General features: G+C 38.4%; 1 protein-coding gene across 1 annotated transcript in view; it reads left to right on the forward strand.

Annotated features, from left to right (window-relative positions):
• The first annotated feature begins 4,689 nt into the window (after positions 1-4,689).
• LOC147925431 (uncharacterized) overlaps positions 4,690-22,047 on the forward strand; it is a 105,833-nt gene continuing 88,475 nt past the window's right edge. The window contains exons 1-2 of the mRNA XM_087492625.1: positions 4,690-5,392; positions 6,233-6,294. Coding sequence (XP_087348751.1) covers positions 4,690-5,392; positions 6,233-6,294 — 765 coding nt within the window. The remainder of the gene's footprint in view (positions 5,393-6,232; positions 6,295-22,047) is intronic.

The following is a 22,047-nucleotide window of genomic DNA, read 5'->3' on the forward strand; positions in this document are numbered from 1 at the left end:
AGTCAGTTCCGGTCTGCTTCAACCGGTCAGCCTCTCTGGACTGCCATGTTCAAGTCATCCGGCTTAGTACTATGGTTGGGCTTGTCTGCGGTCTCTGAAGCTTCATGGCCATTGGTTCTAACTTCCAAGCATTGTGATGTGCCAACTTGTGGCTTTCTTGTAGCCTTAAACCTTGCCACTTCTTCTTGAGATAGCAAGCGAGCTCAACACACTCTTCAAGGTTGAAACTGAAACCAAATACAATGGGACAGATTCTAAACAAGAGATTGTGAGAGATTAGAGAATAGAGTATATTACTGAAAATAAAAGAGAATTTAGAGAATAAGCGAGAGTATAAGGGAGAATAGAGAATAAGTAACCAAGAGTATAAAGTATTAAAGAGTATGGATGAATGGGGGGAATTTGCTCAAGAGTTCTTATGGACAGAGTTTGACTCTGTTTTGCTTTGCGTAGACAGAGCATACTCTGTTTTCTCGAGTTGAAAGAAGCTTTAAAACAGCCTTGAACAGCCCAGAACTTTAGAGAGTATCACTCTATGGTGTTTGTTTACTCAAGAACATGGGCGTTTTAGTGGCTGGAGCTTCTAAGAACCGTTGGATTTCGAATCTCCCACGGTTTAGAGACATAACTCAAGGTAGAATCACCTAAACAGAGTGTTCTCCAAGAGCTTAAGGCCTTAAGATCCACGAAAATAACATATAGAAGATGCTTTTCGTGGTCAAAAGCAAATAAGAAATAAAAGAGCCTTTGGAACAACCTTTTGTCCATCGGTTAAAAGAATGCATCTCTTGAAACAGCTTTAATCTAATTGATTCAGCTGAGAGGATAAGATTTTCGTGGCTCATACAAGCTTAAACACGTGAATCCTTACCATGAACACAAACAATTTGCTCATTGGTTCATCACCACCTCATTTGAAACAAGCTTTTACCAAATCAGTAAAGCATAAAGATGAGGCTTTAACAAAACGATTTCTCTTCACATACTCGGTCTACAAACTCTAACAAGACCAGAGACCAAGCTTTCTCAACATTGAGCTGCTAGAGAATCGATTAAACAATAAAGGCAAAATTAAAGCTTTAAAGAAACTTAAGCTAAGCGAACTAACTCCTAAGAGAGAATAGAACACTGACTTGAGAACGAGTTTGAATCACCAAGAACATAACTCGGCTCTGATACCATGTTGGGATTTCAAGAGAGAATGCTCTTAACAAAGGAGATACAATCTCCCAATGATTGAATCTCCTTATACCCACAACAAAAGGACTCGATCTCAAGGGGAAGAAGAGGTTATCAACTTGTGATGAAATCCTCATAAAACAGCTTGATAGAACCCAAATACTAGAGAGTAAGTGGATCTATGAAGAAGAAGCACTAGTTTGAGACTTATCCACTTCTAGTAACACAACAATTAGATTTGTGTACTTAGGAGAAAGAGGATTAAGAATCAGTAATCTAGGTTAAATAAAAGAGTAAATCAGAAGAGTTTAGGTGAGATTTGGGGATAGAACGGGCTGCCTTAAGGGCAGCCTCTAACCATTATTCCTAAGCTCTCTACATTGAAGAAGAGAACATAAACACGAGTGTAGAGAGGAATTCAGTTTCTCTTATTGATGAATTGGTTGTGTTGTGTTAGTTACATAGAAGTGAGATTACACAACTTAATATATGAATTGAAAGTGCATATGACCGTTAGACATAAGTGAGAGATGAAAGGGAGATATAGCCGTTGGGCTCAAGTGGGTGCATAGTGAAAGGGACAGCTCCTTCCCTTGGTTGTCTCGCTATGCTTCACCAACCAAGGTCTCACATGCTTTCTTCCTTCCCTTCTTTCCTTTGTGAGACTTCTTCTTGGGCCTCTTCTTCTTATAAGGCTTTTGCTTCACAACTCTTCTCACATTGCACTTATGGCCTTGCTGACCTCTCTCATTCTTCACACGGCCCACATGACCTTACCGGCCACTCTTCTTGTGTTGGCAGCCTTCCCGGCCGCTTCTCTTCTTCTTCCATAGCTCGGCCTTACCGGCCTCTTTCTCTCTTCTCCTTCTTATATTCTAATAATATCAAGCCCGGTCCATCAAAGGGAAGCCTCCAACGGTCACAAGTCCTCAAGTCTTCGAGAACCTTCCTCCTTGGAGCCGTTGGACGAGTTGCACAAGTGGGAGAAGTCACATGTGTAGTTTAGGAGATGTCGCTATCTCTCTTTGTAAATGTGTAGAGTATCTTAGGAGAATATTCTTGTGTAAAGTTGTCTATAATTAGATTGTAACTAGGTTTCTGTTTTAGTAAGAAGAGAAAAGATCTCTTTCTCCAACTCTCTCTCACAATCGTTTACTCTTTCTCACTCTCCTTACTCTCCATACGATTTCACACTCTCACTCACTCTTTTGGTTACCTTAATTACTCTTCTTTAATTCTTACATGGTATCGGAGCAGATTGTTCTTGTTTCTTGACTCCATCTCCATCAGAATCTTCCGCATCATCTCTCTTTGTTCTCAAATCTTTGTTCTTAAAACCTCTTTCTCTTTTAACCATTGGACAATCACTTAAACCAACGATCTTTCCATGGAAACCACCAAAACTCTGATTGTTCCAGTTACTCTCAAGGGAGAGAACTACCTACTGTGGGCTTGAACCACGAAGACAGCTCTATGTGGCCGAGGACTTTGGTCCCATGTTGAAACGAGCGAAGCTCCAAGTGGCAAGACCACCAAAGACAGCAAGGATCTTGTCGCAGATGAAAGAAACAAGTGGTTTCAAGAAGATCAAGGAGTTCTAGCCATTATTCAAAACTCCTTAGATGCTCCTATCCTTGAAGCTTACTCCTACTGCGAGACCGCAAAGGACTTGTGGGACACTCTCAAGAATGTCTTTGGGAATGTTACCAATGTGAACCGGATTTTTGAAATTAAGAGAGCTATCAACAATCTCAACCAAGAAGACATGGTGTTTACCAAGCACTTTGGGAAGTTTTGGTCCCTTTGGGCCGAACTAGAGATGCTTCGACCGGCGACAATAGATCCGGCAATCTTGAATGAGAGGCGTGAACAAGATAAGGTGTTTGGCCTACTCTTGACATTAAACCCCTCCTACAATGACCTTATCAAACACATCTTGCGATCCGACAAGCTCCCTAGCCTTGACGACGTTTGCAACCAAATTCAAAAGGAACATGGTTCCATGGGGCTATTTGGAGGCAAGGGGGAGCTAGTGACCGCCAACAAAGCAGAAGTGGCATCCGCAAACAGAGGCTACTACAAACCGGATGACAAGAACCCACCGGTATGTGAACATTGCAAGAAGGTTGGCCATTTCAAGAGCTGCTGCTGGATCCTTCACCCTCACCTTCGCATAAACCGTGGAGGACCAAACCGTGGAGGCCACCAAGAGCCCATCAAGCGGCTGTCGTGGGGAACCGTCAACTTCCGAGCCAACTCAACAAGCTACCGGTGGGAATGGAACTGCTCTTGCTGCCTCCTCCGAGCTGGTCAGGAGATCCGACTTTGACGCCCTCATCAAAGCCCTCCGATAAAACCTTTCTTGCTTCAAATGAAATTAAACCTCTCATTGTTGATTCTGGTGCATCTTATCACATGATTAGTGATTCTAGGCTAATTAGTTATATTAAACCGGCTAATGGTAATGTTGTGATAGCTAATGGCGAGAAAGTACCAGTTAAAGGCATTGGGAATTTAAAATTATTTGATAAAGAAACTAAAGCCTTTTATATGCCAAATTTTACATCTAACTTACTATCAGTTAAGAGAGCCACTACTGATTTAAATTGTTATGCACTATTTGGTCCTAACAAGGTTCATTTTCAGGATATTGAGACAAGTAAGGTTCTTGGCCAAGGAGGTTCCAAGGATGATCTCTATGTGCTTGAGGACTTGAATTTATCTTCTTCTTCTTCTGCATTGTGTTTTAATTCGGTTTTTGTTGAACCTAGTGACTCTATTTTACATGCTAGGCTAGGACATCCTCACACTAGAGCTTTAGCTTTAATGTTTCCTAAAATTTCTTTTAAAAATGATGAGTGTGAGGCTTGTATTCTTGGTAAACATTGCAAGGCTGTTTTTCCCAAGTCTATTACTATTTATGAAAAATGTTTTGATTTAGTTCATTCTGATGTTTGGACATCTCCTTGCTTATCTAGAGAAAATCAAAAGTATTTTGTGACTTTTATTGATGAAAAATCAAAATATACTTGGTTAACTTTGCTTCCTTCTAAGGATAGAGTTCTTGAGGCTTTTACTAATTTTCAAAATTATGTTACTAACCATTATCATGCCAAGATTAAAATTTTGAGATCAGATAATGTTGGAGAGTACACAAGTCATGCTTTTAAACAATATCTAGCCAAACATGGAATTCTTCACCAAACTAGTTGTCCATACACACCACAACAAAATGGAGTGGCTGAGAGGAAGAACAGGCATCTCATGGAGGTAGCAAGGTCTATGATGTTTCACACAAGGGTTCCAAAACGTTTTTGGAGAGATGCCGTACTCGCTGCTTGCTATCTTATCAACCGCACACCAACAAAGATTCTCAATGACTTATCCCCATTTGAGGTATTGAACAATGAGAAACCTACCTTTGATCACTTACGAGTCTTTGGTTGTGTGTGCTATGTGTTGCGACCAGGTGAACTATGAGACAAACTCGATGCTAAGAGTACTAAAAGCATGTTTATCGGCTACTCCACAACACAAAAAGGGTACAAGTTCTATGAACCGGAGACAAGGAGAGTTCTAGTATCTCGTGATGTCAAGTTCGTGGAGACACAGGGGTTTTATGCCAGGAAGAACTGGGACCAGCTTCGCAACCTCTCGACCTCACCATCCGATCGGACATGCAACCTCCGAGTGATCCTTGAGAGGCTAGGTATCGAAAATGATCGGGTCACCAACGAAACGGCTGAGTCAACATCCTCAACACACCCTGAGCCACCGACTGCACCTGATCTTGATGCTTCACCACCGACTGCACCTGATCTTCCCAAGGAGGCACCTACGGACACCAATGCCGAGTTGCCGCCTATCGATGAAGTTCAGTCCCAAGAGCCAATCACCCAAGACAGCGCTGACTCTGAGGCTGGGGCTATAGTTCCGCTTAGGCGCAGCCAACGCATCAAGTATTCTCCCACTAATTGGAAGAACACTCGGGTTTACTACAACAACATGGCCGTGGCTCATCCCATTCAAGCCGTGTGCTCTCTTGCCCACTTTCCTACGGATCATCAGGTCTTTCTTGGTCATATTGATGAAAATTGGATCCCAAAGACGTATGATGAGGCTAAGCTTCACAAGGTGTGGCAAGACGCAGTCGATGCTGAGAACATGGCCATGGTTCAAAACCACACATGGGACGAATCCGACTTACCCAAGGGCAAGAAGGCTGTAACCTCTCGGTATATCTTCACTATCAAATATAAGAGCAATGGGGAGATCGAACGCTATAAAGCACGCTTGGTTGCTCGAGGTTTTATGCAAACGTATGGGGAGGACTATCTTGATACGTTCGCTCCGGTGGCTAAACTTCACACTGTTTGAGTCGTGCTCTCACTCGCCACCAACCTCGATTGGGAACTTTGGCAAATGGATGTGAAGAACACCTTCTTGCAAGGAGAACTTGAAGATGAAGTGTATATGCGGCCACCACCGGACTTAGAAGACACCATTGGTCCAGGGAAGGTCTTAAAGCTCAACAAAGCGATATATGGCTTGAAACAGTCTCCAAGGGAATGGTACCATAAGCTAAGCACCACTCTCCTTGACAAAGGTTTTCGCAAGTCTGAGGCGGATCACACTCTATTCACCTTACCAAGCACCAAAGGTATAGTAGTCATTCTAGTGTATGTTCATGATATCATCATCACTGGAAGTGACTCGGTAGGTATTCAAGACACTAAAACCTTCTTGAAATCAGTTTTTGACATTAAAGATCTTGGGAAGTTGAAATACTTTCTTGGGATAGAAGTTTATAGATCAAGTGAAGGACTATTTTTGTCTCAAAGGAAATATGCGCTTGACTTATTGAGTGAGACAGGAAAATTAGGATCTAAGGCAGTGGCAACGCCACTTGAAGAGAACTACAAGGCCGGAGGACAGGGGGAGCTTGACACCGCTCCATTCAAGGATGTTAGCCTCTACCGGCGCCTAGTAGGTAAGCTTATCTACTTAACCATCACCCGGCCTGACATTTGTTTTGCTGTTTGCTGTGAATCAGGTGAGCCAGCATATGAAGAATCCTACCGTGTACCACTGGAACATGCTGACCCGGATCCTCAAGTACATCAAAGGTTCACCGGGACAAGGCATTTGGATGGGGCGCAACAAGAATTCCGAACTAGTAGGCTACTGCGATGCCGACTATGCCGGAGATCGTGAAGACCGACGCTCGACAACTGGCTACTGCACGTTCCTTGGTGGTAACCTAGTCACGTGGAAGAGCAAGAAGCTTACGACAGAACTGATGTGGCTCAAGGGTCTCCTCAAGGACCTTGGAATCGAGTCAACAAAGCCGATCACCATGCACTGTGATAACTAAGCCTCCATCCATATAGCAACCAATTCTGTGTTTCAAGAGAGGACCAAACAATTGAAGTGGATTGCCATAAGGTTCACGAGCAAATCAAGCTTGGAGTTGTCTAATCGTGCCATACCGAGAGCAAAGAGCAGATTGCTGACATCCTCACCAAAGCAGCAAGCCCTCAAGTGTGTGAATACATTCACCCAAAACTTGGCCTTATGGATCTCACTCGGCCATAGGCTCCTTACTTGGCACCTACACTCTTTTTCCCTTATGTATAGTTTTTCCCAAGTGGTTTTCTATACTAAGGTTTTTAATGAGGTGGGTGGCTCTGTTGTCAAGCTTGACCAATAATCTTAGTCAAGCTTTAGGGGGAGTATGAAGTAGCACACCACCGTCCGTACGACTGTACGGACGTCCGTACCATCGACCAAGTGGGCCGTCCGTACAACCAACAAGAATATCAAGCCCGACCCATCAAAGGGAAGCCTCCAACAGTCACAAGTCCTCAAGTCTTCGAGAACCTTCCTCCTTGGAGCTGTTGGACGAGTTGCACAAGTGGGAGAAGTCACATGTGTAGTTTAGGAGATGTCGCTATCTCTCTTTGTAAATGTGTAGAGTATCTTAGGAGAATATTCTTGTGTAAAGTTGTCTATAACTAGATTGTAACTAGGTTTCTGTTTTAGTAAGAAGAGAAAAGATCTATTTCTCCAACTCTCTCTCACAATCATTTACTCTTCTCACTCTCCTTACTCTCCATACGATTTCACACTCTCACTCACTCTTTTGGTTACCTTAATTACTCTTCTTTAATTCTTACACCAAATTCATCCCAAACTCTTACAATTAGTCAAATGCATTGGATTTTCACACATTCTGACCCTAGAAACAGCAACAATGTAGTTTACTGCTTAGAATCAATGTTTTCTCGGTTTTAGCTTGTTTCAGGACAAAATGGGTAAAACTAGTATCTAAACACTCCAAATTCAACCCGAACTCTTATAATTAGTAAAATGCATTGGATTGTTACATATTTTGACCCTAGAAAGAGTAACATAGCTGTTTACTGCTTCGAATCAATGTTTTCTCTCAGTTTTAGCCTGTTTTCTCGGTTTAAGCCTGTTTTGGGATAAAACGGGTTTAAGTGTTGTCTAAACACTCCAAATTCATCCCAAACTCTTACAATTAGTCATATGCATTGGATTGTCACACATTCTGACCCTAGAAACAGTAACAAAGCCGTTTACTGCTTTGAATCAATGTTTTAACGGTTTTAGCCTATTTTGGGACAAAGTGGGTAAAAGTGGTGTCAAAACACTCCAAATTAAACCCAAACTCTTATAAGTAGTCAAATACATTGGATTGTTACATATTTTGACCCTAGAAAGAGTAACATAACTGTTTATTGCTTCAAATCAATGTTTTCTCTCCGTTTTAGACTGTTTTCTCGGTTTAAGCCTGTTTGGGGATAAAACGGGTTTAAGTGTTGTCTAAACACTCCAAATTCATCCCAAACTCTTACAATTAGTCAAATGCATTGGCATGTCACACATTCTGACCCTAGAACTTGTAAACACGCTGTTTACTGCTTAGAATCAATGTTTTCTCGGTTTTAGCCTGTTTAGGGTCAAAATGGGTAAAAGTGGTATCTAAACACTCCAAATTCAACCCGAACTCTTATAATTAGTAAAATGCATTGGATTGTTACATATTTTGACCATAGAAAGAGTAACATAGCTGTTTACTGCTTCAAATTAATGTTTTCTCTCGGTTTTAGACTGTTTTCTCGGTTTAAGCCTGTTTTGGGATATAACGGGTTTAAGTGTTGTCTAAACACTCCAAATTCATCCCGAACTCTTACAATTGGCCAAATGCATTGGATTGTCAGACATTCTGACCCTAGAAACATTAACAACGTTGGTTACTGCTTAGTATCAATGTTTTTTCGGTTTTAGTCTGTTTCGGGACAAAATGGGTAAAAGTGCTATCTAAACACTCAAAATTCAACCCAAACTCTTATAATTAGTAAAATGCATTGGATTGTTACATATTTTGGCCCTAGAAAGAGTAACATAGCTGTTTACAGCTTCGAATCAATGTTTCCTCTCGGTTTTAGCCTGTTTTCTCGGTTTAAGCCTGTTTTGGGATTAAACGGGTTTAAGTGTTGTCTAAACACTCCAAATTCATTCCAAACTCTTACAATTAGTCAAATGCATTGGATTTTCACACATTTTGACCCTAGAAACAGCAACAATGTAGTTTACTGCTTATAATCAATGTTTCTCGGTTTTAGCTTGTTTCGGGACAAAATGGGTAAAAGTGGTATCTAAACACTCCAAATTCAACCCAAACTCTTATAAGTAGTCAAATACATTGGATTGTTACATATTTTGACCCTAGAAAGAGTAACATAGCTTTTTACTGCTTCGAATCAATGTTTTCTCTCAGTTTTAGCCTGTTTTCTCGGTTTAAGAATGTTTTGGGATAAAACGGGTTTAATATTGTCTAAACACTCCAAATTTATCCCAAACTCTTACAATTAATCAAATTCATTGGGTTTTCACACATTCTTGCCCTAGAAACAGCAACAATGTAGTTTACTGCTTAGAATCAATGTTTTCTTGGTTTTAGCTTGTTTCGGGACAAAATGGGTAAAAGTGGTGTCTAAACACTCGAAATTCAACCCGAACTCTTATAATTAGTCATATACATTGGATTATTACATATTTTGACCCTAGAAAGTGATGTTCATATATTTTACCCTGTTTTCCCTTAATATATTCACATCTTTTGCATCTTTTGCTATCCATTTTGACCATTATTGCATAGCTTTAGGACTGTTCTTGCATTAGAGTTTAGTTGCATTGCATTTGCAAATTTTCATGCATAAACAGGTGATTTTGGAGCTTAAGGAGCATGGAAGCAATGCTGAGGAGAAGTGAAGCAATCATGAGGAGAAAGCAAGAGAGCTAAGGCTGAAGAACCAAGGTCCGGAGTCCAACTCGACTGCCAACTCGACCAGACACTCGACCGTGTGCTGAGAGGGACTCGACCGAGTGGGAGGAGCACAAGAGGAGCCAACTCGACCGGTCACTCGACCGAGCACCAGGTCGAGTTGGTCGAGCGGCCTGGCTATTTTGGCTTTTAGCGTTTTTAGGGCTTCAACTAGTTTTTCTACATAAGGGCTTGTACCTGCAGCCACCAAGGGGGCCAGCTTTTTAGAGAGTCAAAAACCTAGTTTTTACCTTTTTTAGAATTATTCCTTTTTGCACTTTTATTTTCTTAGATCTTGTACTTCTTTTAAAAGGAGAAAAAGACTAAATTCTTCAATATTGTTGGTTTCATAACTTTCTTAATATTGAGAATTTGAGTTTGGTTCTTTCTTCAATATTGTAGATCTTTGATTTATCTTTCTACTGATGCAAGTTTCAGTATTTTCTGGGTTTATGACTTTGTTGTTCATCATGTGTTCTTGTGAGTAGTTGCTTAGGATCTTGAGGATGGGTTAGCCTGGGTTGTGTTTGAGGTTTGTTTGATTTGGTCAAGCTTGATTGTTGTAGATTTATTCTAGGCTAGATGTTTTTAATGCTGATCCTATATCTGAGAGGGTAGGATCTGATTTCAAGCCTCTTAGCATCACACCAATGTCTAAGGAGCATAGATAAGGCTAGATTTGGAGACTATCATTAGGCTTGCTAAGAGATTAGAAGTCTTGTTTGAGTTTTGACATATTGCTTAATGCCTGCTTGTGTAGATTCTTTACTTTGTGAGAACAAGTCTAGAGATGCATGAGTTTGATTGTTTCTTGCCATGAGAGTGGATTAAACATGTCTTAGAAATATATGTCTAGAGATTAGCTCAAGTTGTTTGAGATTTGTTGACCAAGTTAGATGACCTCAATCATAGTCCAGCCCATGAATCCCTCCTCAAGACCTTCCTTGTTTATTGATTTCTTAGCTAAAATCCTGTTGTTTGATCGTTGTTTGATGTGTTTTGGTATTGCTTTGTTTTTCTTGTGTTGCTCTGTTTTGCGTATTTGTCCAGCTCGACCCTGCACTCGATCAGCACTCGATCGAGTGCTTGCTCCAGTTCCAACCCAGAACTTGTGTTTATGATTTGTGTTTGTCCTGTTTCACTCTAGTTGCATTTCTGTTGCATTCATTTATCATCCTGTTCATTACTTACCTTGCATTAGTTCAATACTTGCATTATCATAGTTTCTATTTCTGTTTTAGCTTCATAATTGTCATAATCATTCTGTTCCATTTGCATTTAGCTCCTAGTTCTTGTAGTTTCACTTTCTGCATTTTACATTTCATCATAGGATTGTTAGTGACAAACAACCTTTACATCTGGCTTGACTTAGACTCATATGCACATCTTGATTGATCACAAACACTCAGATTGGATTGACACCTCTTATACTACAATTGCATAAGGGGAATTGAAACACCCTGCCATCCATTCATTCATAAGTCATCATTCCATACATCATTCATCACCACACCCACAAAAATACTTGTTTCAGAAAGAGTAACATAGCTGTTTACTGCTTCAAATCAATGTTTTCTCTCGGTTTTAGACTGTTTTCACGGTTTAAGACTCTTTTGGGATAAAACGGGGTTAAGTGTTGACTAAACACTCCAAATTCATCCCAAACTCTTACAATTAGTCAAATGCATTGGATTGTCACACATTCTGACCCTATAAACAGCAACAATGTAGTTTACTGCTTAGAATCAATATTTTCTCGGTTTTAGCTTGTTTCGGGACAAAATGGGTAAAAATGGTATCTAAACACTCCAAATTCAACCCGAACTCTTATAATTAGTAAATTGCATTGGATTGTTACATATTTTGACCCTAGAAAGAGTAACATAGCTGTTTACTGCTTCAAATCAATGTTTTCTCTCGGTTTTAGCCTGTTTTCTCGGTTTAAGTCTGTTTTGGGATAAAACGGGTTTAATGTTGTCTAAACACTCCAAATTCATCCCGAACTCTTACTATTGGCCAAATGCATTGGAATGTCAGACATTCTGACCCTAGAAACATTAACAAGGTTGTTTACTGCTTAGAATCAATGTTTTCTCGGTTTTAGCCTGTTTAGGGATAAAATGGGTAAAAGTGTTATCTAAACACTCCAAATTCAACCCGAACTCTTATAATTAGTAAAATGCATTGGATTGTTACATATTTTGACTCTAGAAAGATTAACATAGCTATTTACTGCTTCGAATCAATGTTTTCTCTCAGTTTTAGCCTGTTTTTTCGGTTTAACCAGTTTTGGGATAAAACAGGTTTAATGTTGTCTAAACACTCCAAATTCATCCCAAACTCTTAAAATTAATCAAATGCATTGGGTTTTCACACATTCTGACCCTAGAAACAACAACAATGTAGTTTACTGCTTAGAATCAATGTTTTCTCGGTTTTAGCTTGTTTCGGGACAAAATGGGTAAAACTGGTATCTAAACACTCCAAATTCAACCCGAACTCTTATAATTAGTAAAATGCATTGGATTGTTATATATTTTGACCCTAGAAAGAGTAACAACGCTGTTTACTGCTTAGAATCAATGTTTTCTCGGTTTTAGCCTGTTTCGGGACAAAATGGGTAAAAATGGTATCTAAACACTCCAAATTCATCCCAAACTCTTACCATTAGTCAAATGCATTGGATTGTTCCACATTCTGACCCTAGAAACAGTAACAAAGCTGTTTACTGCTTCAAATGAATGTTTTCTCGGTTTTAGCTTGTTTCGGGACAAAATGGGTAAACGTGGTGTCTAAACACACCAAATTAAACCTGAACTCTTATAAGTAGTCAAATACATTGGGTTGTTACATATTTTGACCCTAGAAAGAGTAATATAGCTGTTTACTGCTTCAAATAAATGTTTTCTCTCGGTTTTAGCCTGTTTTCTTGATTTAAGCCTGTTTTGGGATAAAACGGGTTTAAGTGTTGTCTAAATACTCCAAATTCATCCCGAAATCTTACAATTAGTCAAATGCATTGGAATGTCATGTTGGTTTAAATCGTTTAAGTGGAAGTAAGGGCAAGGTTTGAGAGAAGTAGAGTAGAGAGAGTATTGTGAATGATTAGATACTATTAGTATGTTGGTTTACAATGTCGGCTAAGAGCGTTATATGGAAGAAAAACTAGGGCAACAACCTATTACACTCGACAACTTGTAGATAGAGACATAAAGAGAGAGAAGGGATTGATCCCAAGGGTGATAGCGACGTGACCTTGTCTCCCTAAGGGAAACTATCTCGTGACCTTATCCCCCAACGGCTCCATAACTTCTTCGAGATCCTTCTAATGGGCCTTGGTAGGTAATCCAACCTCATCTCTTCTTATTGCACTCGATAGGCCTTGGCCTTAATGGTATGTGTACGGACGGCCTCAATAGTATGTGTACGGACGGCCGTACGGACAACCTCAAGACTCGAGTGTACCATGGGCAATATTTCAAACATTCTGACCCTAGAAACAGTAGAAACGCTGTTTACTGCTTAGAATCATTGTTTTTTCGGTTTTAGCCTGTTTCGGGACAAAATGGGTAAAAGTGTTGTCTAAACACTCCAAATTCATCCCAAACTCTTACAATTAGTCAAAGGAATTGGATTGTCACACATTATGACCCTAGAAAGAGTAACATAGCTGTTTACTGCTTCAAATCAATGTTTTCTCTAGGTTTTAGCCTGTTTTCTCGATTTAAGCCTGTTTTGGAATAAAACGGGTTTAAGTGTTGTCTAAACACTACAAATTCATCCCGAAATCTTACAATTAGTCAAATGCATTGGAATGTCACACATTCTGACCCTAGAAACAGTAACAACGCGGTTTACTGCTTAGAATCAATGTTTTCTCGGTTTTAGCCTGGTTCGGGACAAAATAGGTAAAAGTGGTATTTAAACACTCAAAATTCAAACCAAACTCTTATAATTAGTAAAATGCATTGGATTGTTACATATATTGACCCTAGAAAGAGTAAAATAGCTGTTTACTGCTTGGAATCAATGTTTTCTTTCGGTTTTAGCCTGTTTTCTTCAATTAAGCCTGTTTTGGGATAAGATAAGTTTAACTGTTGTCTAAACACTCCAAATTCATCCCAAACTCTTACAACTAGTCAAATGCATTGGATTGTCACACATTCTGACCCTAGAAACAGTAACAAAGCTGTTTACTGCTTCAAATGAATGTTTTCTCGGTTTTAGCTTGTTTCGGGACAAAATGGGTAAACGTGGTGTCTAAACACTCCAAATTAAACCTGAACTCTTATAAGTAGTCAAATACATTGGATTGTTACATATTTTGACCCTAGAAAGAGTAACATAGCTGTTTAGTGCTTGGAATCAATGTTTTTTCTCGGTTTTAGCCTGTTTTCTCGGTTTTAGCCTGTTCCGGGACAAAATGGGTAAACGTGTTGTCTAAAAAATCCAAATTCATCCCAAACTCTTACAATTAGTCAAATGCATTGGATTGTCCCACATTCTGACCCTAGAAACAGTAACAAAGCTGTTTACTGCTTCAAATGAATGTTTTCTCGGTTTTAGCTTGTTTCGGGACAAAATGGGTAAACGTGGTGTCTAAACACTCAAAATTAAACCTGAACTCTTATAAGTAGTCAAATACATTGGATTGTTACATATTTTGACCCTAGAAAGAGTAACATAGCTGTTTACTGCTTCAAATCAATGTTTTCTCTCGGTTTTAGCCTGTTTTCTTGATTTAAGCTTGTTTTGGGATAAAACGGGTTTAAGTGTTGTCTGAACACTCCAAATTCATCCCGAAATCTTACAATTAGTCAAATGCATTGGAATGTCAAACATTCTGACCCTAGAAACAGTAGCAATGCTGTTTACTGCTTAGAATCAATGTTTTCTCGGTTTTAGCTTGTTTTGGGACAAAATGGGTAAAAGGGTTGTCTAAACACTCCAAATTCATCCCTAAACTCTCACAATTAGTCAAATGCATTGGACACATTCTGACCGTAGAAAGAGTAACATAGCTGTTTACTGCTTCAAATGAATGTTTTCTCGGTTTTGGCTTGTTTCAGGACAAAATGGGTAAACGTGGTGTCTAAACACTCCAAATTAAACCTGAACTCTTATAAGTAGTCAAATACATTGGATTGTTACATATTTTGACCCTAGAAAGAGTAACGTAGCTGTTTAGTGCTTGGAATCAGTGTTTTTTTTCGGTTTTAGCCTGTTTTCTCGGTTTTAGCCTGTTTCGGGACAAAATGGGTAAAAGTGTTGTCTAAACACTCCAAATTCATCCCAAACTCTTACAATTAGTCAAATGCATTGGATTGTCCCACATTCTGACCCTAGAAACAGTAACAAAGCTGTTTACTGCTTCAAATGAATGTTTTCTCGGTTTTAGCTTGTTTCGGGACAAAATGGGTAAACGTGGTGTCTAAACACTCAAAATTAAACCTGAACTCTTATAAGTAGTCAAATACATTGGATTGTTACAGATTTTGACCCTAGAAAGAGTAACATAGCTGTTTACTGCTTCAAATCAATGTTTTCTCTCGGTTTTAGCCTGTTTTCTTGATTTAAGCTTGTTTTGGGATAAAACGGGTTTAAGTGTTGTCTGAACACTCCAAATTCATCCCGAAATCTTACAATTAGTCAAATGCATTGGAATGTCAAACATTCTGACCCTAGAAACAGTAGCAATGCTGTTTACTGCTTAGAATCAATGTTTTCTCGGTTTTAGCTTGTTTTGGGACAAAATGGGTAAAAGGGTTGTCTAAACACTCCAAATTCATCCCTAAACTCTCACAATTAGTCAAGTGCATTGGACACATTCTGACCGTAGAAAGAGTAACATAGCTGTTTACTGCTTCAAATGAATGTTTTCTTGGTTTTAGCTTGTTTCGGGACAAAATGGGTAAACGTGGTGTCTAAACACTCCAAATTAAACCTGAACTCTTATAAGTAGTCAAATACATTGGATTGTTACATATATTGACCCTAGAAAGAGTAACATAGCTGTTTACTGCTTGGAATCAATGTTTTCTCTCGGTTTTAGCCTGTTTTCTTCAATTAAGCCTGTTTTGGGATAAGATAAGTTTAACTGTTGTCTAAACACTCCAAATTCATCCCGAACTCTTACAATTAGTCAAATGCATTGAAATGTCAAACATTTGAGCCTAGAAACAGTAATAATGCTGTTTACTGCTTAGAATCAATGTTTTCTTGGTTTTAGTCTGTTTCGGGACAAAATGGGTAAAAGTGGTATCTAAACACTCAAAATTCAAACCGAACTCTTATAATTAGTAAAATGCATTGGATTGTTACATATTTTGACCCTAGAAAGAGTAACATAGCTGTTTAATGCTTGGAATCAATGTTTTCTCTCGGTTTTAGCCTGTTTTCTTGGTTTTAGCCTGTTTCGGGAAAAAATGGGTAAAAGTGTTGTCTAAACACTCCAAATTCATCCCAAACTCTTACAAATAGTCAAATGCATTGGATTGTCACACATTCTGACCCTAGAAACAGTAACAAAGCTGTTTACTGCTTCAGATGAATGTTTTCTCGGTTTTAGCTTGTTTCGGGACAAAATGGGTAAACGTGGTGTCTAACACTCCAAATTAAACCTGAACTCTTGTAAGTAGTCAAATACATTGGATTGTTACATATTTTGACCCTAGAAAGAGTAACATAGCTGTTTAGTGCTTGGAATCAATGTTTTTTCTCGGTTTTAGCCTGTTTTCTCGGTTTTAGCCTGTTTCGGGACAAAATGGGTTAACGTGTTGTCTAAACACTCCAAATTCATCCCAAACTCTTACAATTAGTCAAATGCATTGGATTGTCCCACATTCTGACCCTAGAAACAGTAACAAAGCTGTTTACTGCTTCAAATGAATGCTTTCTCGGTTTTAGCTTGTTTCGGGACAAAATGGGTAAACGTGGTGTCTAAACACTCCAAATTAAACCTGAACTCTTATAAGTAGTCAAATACATTGGATTGTTACATATTTTGACCCTAGAAACAGTAACAAAGCTGTTTACTGCTTCAAATGAATGTTTTCTCGGTTTTAGCTTGTTTCGGGACAAAATGGGTAAACGTGGTGTCTAAACACTCAAAATTAAACCTGAACTCCTATAAGTAGTCAAATACATTGGATTGTTACATATTTTGACCCTAGAAAGAGTAACATAGCTGTTTACTGCTTCAAATCAATGTTTTCTCTCGGTTTTAGCCTGTTTTCTTGATTTAAGCTTGTTTTGGGATAAAACGGGTTTAAGTGTTGTCTGAACACTCCAAATTCATCCCGAAATCTTACAATTAGTCAAATGCATTGGAATGTCAAACATTCTGACCCTAGAAACAGTAGCAACGCTGTTTACTGCTTAGAATCAATGTTTTCTCGGTTTTAGCTTGTTTTGGGACAAAATGGGTAAAAGGGTTGTCTAAACACTCCAAATTCATCCCTAAACTCTCACAATTAGTCAAATGCATTGGACACATTCTGACCGTAGAAAGAGTAACATAGCTGTTTACTGCTTCAAATGAATGTTTTCTCGGTTTTAGCTTGTTTGGGGAAGAAATGGGTAAAAGTGGTGTCTAAACACTCCAAATTAAACCTGAACTCTTATAAGTAGTCAAATACATTGGATTGTTACATATTTGGACCCTAGAAAGAGTAACATAGCTGTTTACTGCTTGGAATCCATGTTTTTTCTCGGTTTTAGCCTGTTTTCTTGGTTCTAGCCTGTTTCGGGACAAAATGGTTAAAAGTGTTGTCTAAACACTCCAAATTCATCCCAAACTCTTACAATTAGTCAAATGCATTGGATTGTCACACATTCTGACCCTAGAAACAGTAACAAAGCTGTTTACTGCTTCAAATGAATGTTTTTCTCGGTTTTAGCTTGTTTCGGGACAAAATGGGTAAAGGTGTTGTCTAAACACTCCAAATTCATCCCAAACTCTTACAACTAGTCAAATGCATTGGATTGTCACACATTCTGACCCTAGAAACAGTAACAAAGCTGTTTACTGCTTCAAATGAATGTTTTCTCGGTTTTAGCTTGTTTCGGGACAAAATGGGTAAACGTGGTGTCTAAACACTCAAAATTAAAACTGAACTCCTATAAGTAGTCAAATACATTGGATTGTTACATATTTTGACCCTAGAAAGAGTAACATAGCTGTTTACTGCTTCAAATCAATGTTTCTCTCGGTTTTAGCCTGTTTTCTTGATTTAAGCTTGTTTTGGGATAAAACGGGTTTAAGTGTTGTCTGAACACTCCAAATTCATCCCGAAATCTTACAATTAGTCAAATGCATTGGAATGTCAAACATTCTGACCCTAGAAACAGTAGCAACGCTGTTTACTGCTTAGAATCAATGTTTTCTCGGTTTTAGCATGTTTTGGGACAAAATAGGTAAAAGGGTTGTCTAAACACTCCAAATTCATCCCTAAACTCTCACAATTAGTCAAATGCATTGGACACATTCTGACCGTAGAAAGAGTAACATAACTGTTTACTGCTTCAAATGAATGTTTTCTCGGTTTTAGCTTGTTTGGGGAAGAAATGGGTAAAAGTGGTGTCTAAACACTCCAAATTAAACCTGAACTCTTATAAGTAGTCAAATACATTGGATTGTTACATATTTGGACCCTAGAAAGAGTAACATAGCTGTTTACTGCTTGGAATCAATGTTTTTTCTCGGTTTTAGCCTGTTTTCTTGGTTCTAGCCTGTTTCGGGACAAAATGGTTAAAAGTGTTGTCTAAACACTCCAAATTCATCCCAAACTCTTACAATTAGTCAAATGCATTGGATTGTCACACATTCTGACCATAGAAACAGTAACAAAGCTGTTTACTGCTTCAAATGAATGTTTTCTCGGTTTTAGCTTGTTTCGGGACAAAATGGGTAAAAGTGGTGTCTAAACACTCCAAATTAAACCTGAACTCTTATAAGTAGTCAAATACATTGGATTGTTACATATTTTGACCCTAGAAAGAGTAACATAGCTGTTTAGTGCTTGGAATCAATGTTTTTCTCGGTTTTAGCCTGTTTCGGGACAAAATGGGTAAAGGTGTTGTCTAAACACTCCAAATTCATCCCAAACTCTTACAACTAGTCAAATGCATTGGATTAACACACATTCTGACCCTAGAAACAGTAACAAAGCTGTTTACTGCTTCAAATGAATGTTTTCTCGGTTTTAGCTTGTTTCGGGACAAAATGGGTAAACGTGGTGTCTAAACACTCAAAATTAAACCTGAACTCCTATAAGTAGTCAAATACATTGGATTGTTACATATTTTGACCCTAGAAAGAGTAATATAGCTGTTTACTGCTTCAAATCAATGTTTTCTCTCGGTTTTAGCCTGTTTTCTTGATTTAAGCTTGTTTTGGGATACAACGGGTTTAAGTGTTGTCTGAACACTCCAAATTCATCCCAAAATCTTACAATTAGTCAAATGCATTGGAATGTCAAACATTCTGACCCTAGAAACAGTAGCAACGCTGTTTACTGCTTAGAATCAATGTTTTCTCGGTTTTAGCTTGTTTTGGGACAAAATGGGTAAAAGGGTTGTCTAAACACTCCAAATTCATCCCTAAACTCTCACAATTAGTCAAATGCATTGGACACATTCTGACCGTAGAAAGAGTAACATAGCTGTTTACTGCTTCAAATGAATGTTTTCTCGGTTTTAGCTTGTTTGGGGAAGAAATGGGTAAAAGTGGTGTCTAAACACTCCAAATTAAACCTGAACTCTTATAAGTAGTCAAATACATTGGATTGTTACATATTTGGACCCTAGAAAGAGTAACATAGCTGTTTACTGCTTGGAATCAATGTTTTCTCTCGGTTTTAGCCTGTTTTCTTCAATTAAGCCTGTTTTGGGATAAGATAAGTTTAACTGTTGTCTAAACACTCCAAATTCATCCCGAACTCTTACAATTAGTCAAATGCATTGAAATGTCAAACATTTGAGCCTAGAAACAGTAATAATGCTGTTTACTGCTTAGAATCAATGTTTTCTTGGTTTTAGTCTGTTTCGGGACAAAATGGGTAAAAGTGGTATCTAAACACTCAAAATTCAAACCGAACTCTTATAATTAGTAAAATGCATTGGATTGTTACATATTTTGACCCTAGAAAGAGTAACATAGCTGTTTAATGCTTGGAATCAATGTTTTCTCTCGGTTTTAGCCTGTTTTCTTGGTTTTAGCCTGTTTCGGGAAAAAATGGGTAAAAGTGTTGTCTAAACACTCCAAATTCATCCCAAACTCTTACAAATAGTCAAATGCATTGGATTGTCACACATTCTGACCCTAGAAACAGTAACAAAGCTGTTTACTGCTTCAGATGAATGTTTTCTCGGTTTTAGCTTGTTTCGGGACAAAATGGGTAAACGTGGTGTCTAACACTCCAAATTAAACCTGAACTCTTTTAAGTAGTCAAATACATTGGATTGTTACATATTTTGACCCTAGAAAGAGTAACATAGCTGTTTAGTGCTTGGAATCAATGTTTTTTCTCGGTTTTAGCCTGTTTTCTCGGTTTTAGCCTGTTTCGGGACAAAATGGGTAAACGTGTTGTCTAAACACTCCAAATTCATCCCAAACTCTTACAATTAGTCAAATGCATTGGATTGTCCCACATTCTGACCCTAGAAACAGTAACAAAGCTGTTTACTGCTTCAAATGAATGCTTTCTCGGTTTTAGCTTGTTTCGGGACAAAATGGGTAAACGTGGTGTCTAAACACTCCAAATTAAACCTGAACTCTTATAAGTAGTCAAATACATTGGATTGTTACATATTTTGACCCTAGAAACAGTAACAAAGCTGTTTACTGCTTCAAATGAATGTTTTCTCGGTTTTAGCTTGTTTCGGGACAAAATGGGTAAACGTGGTGTCTAAACACTCAAAATTAAACCTGAACTCCTATAAGTAGTCAAATACATTGGATTGTTACATATTTTGACCCTAGAAAGAGTAACATAGCTGTTTACTGCTTCAAATCAATGTTTTCTCTCGGTTTTAGCCTGTTTTCTTGATTTAAGCTTGTTTTGGGATAAAACGGGTTTAAGTGTTGTCTGAACACTCCAAATTCATCCCGAAATCTTACAATTAGTCAAATGCATTGGAATGTCAAACATTCTGACCCTAGAAACAGTAGCAACGCTGTTTACTGCTTAGAATCAATGTTTTCTCGGTTTTAGCTTGTTTTGGGACAAAATGGGTAAAAGGGTTGTCTAAACACTCCAAATTCATCCCTAAACTCTCACAATTAGTCAAATGCATTGGACACATTCTGACCGTAGAAAGAGTAACATAGCTGTTTACTGCTTCAAATGAATGTTTTCTCGGTTTTAGCTTGTTTGGGGAAGAAATGGGTAAAAGTGGTGTCTAAACACTCCAAATTAAACCTGAACTCTTATAAGTAGTCAAATACATTGGATTGTTACATATTTGGACCCTAGAAAGAGTAACATAGCTGTTTACTGCTTGGAATCCATGTTTTTTCTCGGTTTTAGCCTGTTTTCTTGGTTCTAGCCTGTTTCGGGACAAAATGGTTAAAAGTGTTGTCTAAACACTCCAAATTCATCCCAAACTCTTACAATTAGTCAAATGCATTGGATTGTCACACATTCTGACCCTAGAAACAGTAACAAAGCTGTTTACTGCTTCAAATGAATGTTTTTCTCGGTTTTAGCTTGTTTCGGGACAAAATGGGTAAAGGTGTTGTCTAAACACTCCAAATTCATCCCAAACTCTTACAACTAGTCAAATGCATTGGATTGTCACACATTCTGACCCTAGAAACAGTAACAAAGCTGTTTACTGCTTCAAATGAATGTTTTCTCGGTTTTAGCTTGTTTCGGGACAAAATGGGTAAACGTGGTGTCTAAACACTCAAAATTAAAACTGAACTCCTATAAGTAGTCAAATACATTGGATTGTTACATATTTTGACCCTAGAAAGAGTAACATAGCTGTTTACTGCTTCAAATCAATGTTTCTCTCGGTTTTAGCCTGTTTTCTTGATTTAAGCTTGTTTTGGGATAAAACGGGTTTAAGTGTTGTCTGAACACTCCAAATTCATCCCGAAATCTTACAATTAGTCAAATGCATTGGAATGTCAAACATTCTGACCCTAGAAACAGTAGCAACGCTGTTTACTGCTTAGAATCAATGTTTTCTCGGTTTTAGCTTGTTTTGGGACAAAATGGGTAAAAGGGTTGTCTAAACACTCCAAATTCATCCCTAAACTCTCACAATTAGTCAAATGCATTGGACACATTCTGACCGTAGAAAGAGTAACATAACTGTTTACTGCTTCAAATGAATGTTTTCTCGGTTTTAGCTTGTTTGGGGAAGAAATGGGTAAAAGTGGTGTCTAAACACTCCAAATTAAACCTGAACTCTTATAAGTAGTCAAATACATTGGATTGTTACATATTTGGACCCTAGAAAGAGTAACATAGCTGTTTACTGCTTGGAATCAATGTTTTTTCTCGGTTTTA

This window comes from Camelina sativa, chromosome 16, assembly GCF_030686135.1.
Source record: "Camelina sativa cultivar CO46 ecotype springtype chromosome 16, ASM3068613v1".
Classification (NCBI taxonomy): Eukaryota; Viridiplantae; Streptophyta; class Magnoliopsida; order Brassicales; family Brassicaceae; genus Camelina; species Camelina sativa.